Source organism: Mustelus asterias, chromosome 14 (assembly GCF_964213995.1).
Source record: "Mustelus asterias chromosome 14, sMusAst1.hap1.1, whole genome shotgun sequence".
NCBI classification, from domain to species: domain Eukaryota; kingdom Metazoa; phylum Chordata; class Chondrichthyes; order Carcharhiniformes; family Triakidae; genus Mustelus; species Mustelus asterias.
In genome coordinates, this window is record NC_135814.1 from 51193531 (window position 1) to 51202048 (window position 8518).

The following is an 8518-nucleotide window of genomic DNA, read 5'->3' on the forward strand; positions in this document are numbered from 1 at the left end:
CTGTAGTCGATGGAACTTAGAAGGATGAGGGGGACCTCATTTAAACTTACAGAATACTGAAATGCCTGTATAGCGTGGATGTGGGGAAGGTGTTTCTATTATGGAGGAGAGACTAGGATCCGAGGGCACAGCCTCAGAATAAAGTGACGACGCTTAAGAACCGAGATAAGGAAGGTGGTGAATCTATGAAATTCATTGCCACAGAAGGCTGTGGTGGACAGGTCATTGAGTATATTTAAGACAGAGATAGATAGGTTCTTGATTGGTAAGGGAATTAAAGGTTACGGGGAAAAGGCGGCAGAATGGGGTTGAGAAACTTATCAGCCATGATTGAATGGTGGAGCAGACGTGATGGGTTGAATGGCCTAATTCTGCTCCTATATCTTATGATCTTATGGTCTTATATAATGTAAATCACCACTGGAGATTGCAGAATAGCCTTAGTTATCTCCATAGAGATATCACAATTTGTACGAACAGAATAATAAGGGTCAATACTCAAAGAATTTATTATGTTTTCTCTATGTGTCACTGCCAACCAGCTTTATATCGTACTTTGAAATGATCATGGTCCTCCCATCGTAATGTGTTACTCTTTATTTCAGCACTGCAATCACCAATCGATTATCAGAGAAAGGAGCTTGGCCCACTCTTCTTCAGCAAGATAGGAGCAAGAAGAATGTCCCACCCCAACTTCACGCCACATACTTCGAATGGCAGTACAAGCTTCAATGAGCAATAACAGCATAGTGACAAATATGAACAAAGCAAGGTACCTACAAATTGCAAAAATATCATTCAACTTCGTTCAATAATAGATAACTAATGCATCAATAATTAGAACAATGTAATGGCTACCATCTATTAAACTAATCACACTCAGACTAGTGGTACTCTTATTGGATAAAGATAAATGAAACACTTCAACTAAACGATTAAACATTTTAACAGTATAAACAACTGTGCTCACTGACAATTAGTTTGGGTTCCACTTGGGCGACTCAGCTCCTGACCTCATTACAGTCTTATTTCAAACATGGACAGAAGAGCTGAATTCAAGAACTGAGGGGATGGTGACTGCCCTTGACATAAAGGCAGCATTTGAATGAGTATGGTACCTAGGAACATGAGCAGAACTGGAGTCTATGAGAATCAGATGGAAAACTGTCCATTGGTTGGAGTCAAACGGGGCACAAAAGATGATGGTTGTGTTCGTTGGCGGTGAAACATCTCAGTCCCAGGACATTGCTGCAGGAGTTCCTCAAAGGAGTGTCCTAGGCCCAACCATCATCAGCTGCTTCATCAAATGACCTTTCCTCCATCATAAGTCAGTCTTGGGGATATTTGCTGATGATTGCACAATGTTCAGCATCATTCGTGACCCCACAGATACAGAAGTAATCCATGCCCATATGCAGCAAAACTGGCACAATATTCAGCCTTGGGCTGATAAGTGGCAAGTAATATTTGTGCCCCATGAGTGCCAGGTAATGATCATCTCCATCAAGAGAGAATCCAACGATCCCCTCTTGACATTCAACGGCAGTACCATTGCTGAATTCCTCACTAACAACATCCTGGGGGTTACCATTGACCAGAAACTGAAATACTGTGGCTACAAAAGCAGATTAGAGGGTAGGACTTCTGTGGAGAGTAACTCACCTCCTGACTCCTCAAAACCCGTCCACCATCTGAAAGCACAATTCAGGAGTATGTGGAATACTCCCAGTTTGCCTCCAACTCAAGAAGGTCAACATAATTCAGGATAAAGGAGCTCACTTGATTGGCACCCGTTCACCATCTTCAGCATTCACTCCCTCCACCACTGATGCACAGTAGGTGCACCATCTACAAGATGCACTGCAGCAACTCATCAAGGCTTTCCAAACCCAAGACCTCCACCAATCGGAAGAATAAGAGCAGTAGGTGCATGAGAACACCACCACCTATTGTTCCCCTCCAAGTCATTCACCATCCTGACTTGGAACAATATCACCATTCCTTTATTGTTGCTGGGTCAAAGTCCTGGAACTCCCTTCCTAAGAGCACCATGGGTGTACCTACACCACATGGACTGCAGTGGCACAAGAAGGCGACTCACCACCGCCTCCCCAAGGGCAATTAGGGGAAAAAAGTGCTTGTCTCACCAGCGATACCTACTTCCCATTAATTTTTTTTTTTTAATTCTCAATGGTTTCTAACTTGCTTCATCAGTGATTCACACATTTCACTGGGCCACAGAACATACAAAGTTAAACACATCTAATACCTGACAAAAATCAGCAACTAAGAAGAGGCCTGATTTTCATCCCCCTCCATCTTTAAAAAAAAACTAACTAATTGATCCTCTATGGGATTGCACATGAGAATCCAAATCAAATGCAATAGTCAGATCAAGTAGCATTTAAGGTAATTGTTCCCAGACAAGTGGGGGGGGGGGGGCGGGGTGGGGGGGGGATGTGGTGGCTGCAAAGGGGGAAAGGAAAGAAGAGGAATAGAAAGGGATACAGTAGTTACTAACGGGACAAGAAGAGGCTGAAATAAGGGGAGAATTAGTTGCTATTCAGTTATACATTACTGGAAAGTACTTTACTTTCACTTCCAAAAATGAGGTTGCTGTATTATGATCAAGGTTTGTTCTCCTATAAGCGCTTTAAAAAGCAGACACCAAACTGGAACCGTTTTCTATGGAAGGTTCACTGTGCTGCATTTCCGGTCCATTCCCATAACATTACATTTAAATGGCCGAGGACAGCTGGAGTTTAATATTCATTCCCTTTTCTGGAGTCCCCACAGGTTACTTTACATAATTTACATTACTCAGCTGCCTTCATTGAGAATGGGGCAGTGAGAGGTTGCCAAATATAACTAAAGTGCCATCCAGTGGTTAGACTGAAAAATTATACATATCTTGGATTTTCCAGCCTGCATCTGCAAGCTTAGTGTTGGTTACAAAGTTACACATTTTATGATTGTAATTATCTGCTATAGCATACATTTCATTCTTCCAAACTGCATTTTAACTGTCCCATTCTTTGTTGGTTTTAGATTTGGGAAAAAGTAACAACTCAAATGCACTGTTGAATGAGAAGCGAGAATTGTAACTGTAAAGGGAATGATAGATGTCCCAACATTCCAGGTAGCCATTTCGTACGGCTGATTTTCCATAACAAAGGAGACTAGTTTGAATTTGATGGGCTGCTTATAACATTCTTATTATCAGAGACTAATCATAACTACCTTTGTAAACTGTTTGAGTAATACTATATAGACTTCAATTATTATTTTACAAATTTAAGATAGGAGGCATTGGGATATTGCAGTTGTTTTTAAGACAATTATTGCTTTATTATTTGAAATATTTTAATATGTCAGAATATGTTACAGCATTCTGCAATTAAATTGATATTATTAATAAATCAATATGTGCAATGTATATGCATGTAGCTTTGATATGCATAATGCTTGTGTATAAATGGACAAAGGTTGCAGATGCAAACAATTTATATTATACAGCTATAGTTAGGTATCTGAAACTATGTGTGGACTGTTTAAAAAAAGGGAGCAGGAGATTTAATCAATTAGTTACTTCAGTCACTCTTAAACTTGTGCGATTTTGTGCATCTATCACAGTCATTTTGTCTTATCCTTTTCTCTGTTAAGAAAATATGTTGGGTGCAAAGGATTATTATTTTCAGACATTTTGCTTAAATCAATAAATAAAATTTCTATTTGTCATTTACATTGGGTGCATAATTTTCTTGAGTATTTTGAAACAATATTCAATACAATCCTTTCTCTAGAAAAGAATCCAAAGTTGATTAATTAAATTTTGAGGTACCAGAACTGAGAGCTTATATCTATCAAGAAAGATTGAACCAGCTGGATTTTTTTTCTTGAAAACAGAAGACTGAGGGATGACCTGATCGAGAGCTGTAAGATTATGAAAGAGTTTGAAAAGCGTCCTATTTACATTTGTAGTCAAAACCAAAAATAGTGGTCATAAATATAAGATAATCACTAATAAATCCAGTAAGGAATTCAAAAGGAACTTATTTACCCAGAGAGTAGTTAGAACATGGAATTTGCCAACACAAGGTGTAGTTGAGGCCAATTACAAAGATTAATTTAAGAGGAATCTAGATAAGCACAAGAACGGACAGAAGTAAGAGGCTAAATTGAAGATGATGAGAGATGGGAAGAAGCTAGTATGGAACATAAAACATCAGTATGAATCTACTGGGCCAAATGGTCTGTTTCTCTGCTGTACCTTATTCTTTCAGGGATGTGGCATCGCTGGCAAGGCCAGCATTTTGTTGTCCATCCCTAATTGTTTGTGAATTGAGTGGTTTGTCAGGCATCTCAAAGGGCAGTTAAAAGTCAACCACATTGCAGTGGATCTGGAGTCAGATGTAGGCCAGACCAGGTAAAGATGGTAGATTTCCCTCCCTAAAAGACATTATAGTGAACCAGATGGGTTTTTATGACAATCAATAATTGTCACACCATTATTAAGACTAGCTTTCAATTCAATATGCATTAATTGAATTTAAATTCCACCAGCTACCATAATGGGATTTGAGCCCATGTCCCTAGATTATTAACCTGGGCCTCTCGGATTACTAGTCCGGTGACATTAACACTACCCCACCATCTCTCTTCATTAGTAATAATTAAAAGTCTACATATGTGAAAATCTGAAATGAAACAAGAAAATGCTAAAAATACACAACAGATAGTAAGCATCTGAAAATTGAAAATTTGTGTTATATATTTGTCATAATACACTGTCTGTTTTTAAAATGGATCTTGCATAACAATGTTCATGGTGAAAAGGACACATTGAAAACTCTTTGAAAGTAAATACTGTTTTCCTTGTATCTCTTTATTACTAATTTCTTACCCACTATCTGCTTTGATTTGTAATTGCCTTCCCTAGATTTATTTTACATATTTCAGGTAAAAAGGCCAAGACGTTTATGCATGAGTACATTGAATATAAAACTGTACAAGCAATGATTAATTTGTGCAAAGCCTCAGTTAAGCCACAACTGGAGTATTGCATGGAGTTCTGGGCATCTCATGACAGATAATATTCAAGGACGAATGGTTGAGAACATTTTAACACAAAGACCAAGTGGGCTTTAACAGAAATTTTAAGAAAGTAAATAGTGAACGAATGTTTGCACTGGTTGGCAAGTCAGGAATTTTAAAAGAGGACTGTTTCAAAACCAGTAAAAATATTATTGTGAATTCGGCATCAGAATCCAAATTTAATAGCAACCATTTCTAGGTGAATGTTCTATTTATGTCAAATCACAATGCAATGTTTTAAAAAAGATTTTAATTATCAACTATCAACTTGGGCAGCACAGTGGCACAGTGGTTAGCACTGCTGCCTCACAGCGCCATGGACCTGGGTTCAATTCCAGCCTTAGATCACTGTCTGTGCAGTGTGCCTCCCCGTGTCTGCGTGGGTTTCCTCCAGGTGCTCCAGTTTCCTCCCAGACTCCAAAGATGTGCAGGTTAGGTTGATTGGCCATGATAAATTGCCCCATAGTGTCAGGGGGATTAGCAGGATAAATACATGGGGTTAAGGGGATATGGCCTGGGTGGGATTGTGGTTGGTGCAGACCCGATGAGCTGAATGGCCTCCTTCTGCACTATAGGGATTCTATGTTCTACTGTAACTGTATGTTAAAATGTCAACATTACTATACTGTATGATGGATTGAAAACAAATATTTCAGTAATAAATTATCTTTAATATTAAATATTTTGTGTTGATTCACATTCAATAGGTTTGTATGGTTTGGGGATGTGTCTGCGGGGCAAAGTGCCCAATATGTTTCTGAAGCATGATGCATATTGATTTGTGTCAAATTTCACAACCAATGATAAACCACTGCAACACATATAGAGACACACAAACACACACGTATTTCCTTTTTATTATGCAAATTCAGAAAGAGGAAAGTTGGCCATGGAAATCTAGCTGTGAACCACACCTGTAAAAACCACACCTGAAGTAGACCAGAAAGAGATGTTTGTGTGCTTGTGAGGGATCTGCCTAGCAATAGCAATAACAAGAATTTTAAAAGGCATGACAGGATGTGATTTGCCCAGCAACAGGTAGAAATCTACCTAGCGACAGCATAGCCAGAATTGTAAAGGCATGCTGAGATGCAATTTGCCCAGTAACAAGATTAGCAGGCATCTAGAAAGAATCAGGAGTAAATTGCACTTTTAGTAGAAACAGTTTACCTCGACATTTGAGAGATTAGTGGAGGTGTATACATGCTAATTTCCAAAGTCATGGAATTTGAGAGATACAGACAGCCAACTCCACAGAATGAAATATCAAAGAGGCTACATGGTATAATTGCCACCACACTCAGAGGGAAGAATGCCGGTACATCTGACAGCCTGAGAGGTTAGTTTCCATCTAACAGCGAGACAGGTCAAAATCTTCAGAAAGTCCTGTTCCACCTAACCTTTAAAGCCACAACAAATTGCAGATATTCTCCTCTACAAGATGCAGCTTCATACCGTCACTGAACCAATAGAAGATGGTTTCTCAGACTTGGCCACCTAAGCTGTGTTGTGTGGTAACTATGAGCTGGATTTGACAGAGTTATAAAATTGGATGTTGTTTGGGAAAAGGGATGTCTCAGTGAGTTCAGGAAATGTGGGTATAGTTTGGGAATGAGAGGTAATCAGACAAATAGTGTGTTTAATTATTCATACTTAAGTGTCATTATGTCTTTCTTGTTTTGTATTTTCTTTTACTTTAATAAATACTCTTTATTAATTGCTTACATAAAGACTGGATTGTTTATTCACTGGGTTTTGCGTGGCTCCTCACATTAATCCAAACAAATATACAGCACTATGAACCAATGTTTCAAGTTGGGCCACTCTTGCATATAACATCAGTGGAGTTTATAACACGCTGTATTCGAGATGCAGCTCTCCTAAGACCTTCTATAAAGCTATGGTTATACTTCTAGTTTTGCATTTAATTGTCCTACTTATGCACATGGCATTCTGTTTGCCTTCACTACAGCCTCGCAACAGTAGTTATGGGCCTTCAATATTTCAACATCAGGGGTGGGATTCTCCCAAAAAAATTCTAAGTATCGAATTCATGTAAAAACTGGGGTAAATCATGCTGTTTTTTTCAGCGGGAGTTTAAAAACGTATCTCCCACACTCTGTGCACTGCAGAGTGCACTCGCGTGAATCACGTTAAAATTCAGTGGGCAGGGCCTATTCCTGCTGGCCTCCCGATTGCTGGCCAGTTCAAACACTGGCCAGCCCTGTGATCCCGCAATGCTAACCATGCAATCTGCCCCCCCAGAAGCCCTGATCACCCCCCTCTACCCCCACCAGCAATCCCAACCCCCCCCCCCCCACCCACCCCCCGCAGTGCCACACCCCTCTGCAGTCCTGACCCCCCAACAGGCTGCACCCCCCTTCTCCACCACCCCCCTCACACCATCCCCCCACCTGGATGGCTAGCCCTGATCGCTGGCCTCCCTCCCACCCCCACCGATTCAGACTGCAGAGTAGCAGTGGTACTCCCCACCCCCACCGATTGTCCTCCCTGGGGCCCCGCCTCCTTGGTACTGTCCCATGCCCGGTGGGCAGTGCCAAGGTGCCCCCTGGACATTGACACTTTGCCACTTTGGCAGTGCCATGGCGCTAGGTTGGCACTGCCAAAGTGCCAATGCCTAGGGAGCACCCCCGCATCTCAGCGCCCGACTCTCTGTGGGGCCTCGATTGCCCCCCAATCACTCCAGCGGTGTTGGGCCGCCAACTCCCCGCAAGTGGGGAGCTACTGTAAACCCCACTGGAGTGAAACACATCTGGTAGGGGGGATACTAGCAGGCCCGAAGATTTCAGTCCCAGGCCCATTAATGAGAGTTAAAATAAATGGAAATTAGGTGCTGAATGCATTATGCAGCTCCATGCCGATTTCCCGGCACAGAGCTGACAGTGCCGGAAATCTGGTGCTGGGAGACGCACTTGCGAAACGGCCCCCACTGGAGTCTCCCAGCCTGCTGCGCTAAAAAAGCAGTGCAGTGGGAGGGAATATCGCCCCCCAGATCTTCGTACTGCTCTATGGCCTTAAGCAAACAGTCCTGAATGCTGTACGCGTGCATGGAATTACCAAAACCCAAATATCTCTCACAAGATTTAGTTACATTGTCAATGAAACTAGTGGTATGGCATGAAAGTAAGAAGCTGCAAGCATATCTCTTTTTGGGGAAAATTGGGCTAGACAGTGATTATCACTGGGCAGATAAAAATTAGGTTACTTTGTGTGCAATGATAACATTGAAAGAGCTTCACACAGGAATGCTATTGAAGATTATTTTTACAAGTAAACTGAGAAATATTAGAAACCATCAAGGAAATATTCAAATACAAGCTAATTTTATCAGGAAACACAGAAGGCTAAAGTGCAGACCTAAACAAAGGAAACACATTTCAATCTTTTTTCAAGTTTTTAAACC

At 41.0% G+C, this 8518-nt stretch overlaps 1 protein-coding gene across 1 annotated transcript in view; it reads left to right on the forward strand.

Annotated features, from left to right (window-relative positions):
- LOC144504041 (rho guanine nucleotide exchange factor 25-like) overlaps nt 1-5765 on the forward strand; it is a 62107-nt gene extending 56342 nt beyond the window's left edge. The window contains exons 12-13 of the mRNA XM_078229198.1: nt 606-772; nt 3049-5765. Of these exons, the coding sequence (XP_078085324.1) occupies nt 606-742 (137 nt within the window). The 3' untranslated portion in view covers nt 743-772; nt 3049-5765. The remainder of the gene's footprint in view (nt 1-605; nt 773-3048) is intronic.
- Nucleotides 5766-8518: the final 2753 nt, after the last annotated feature.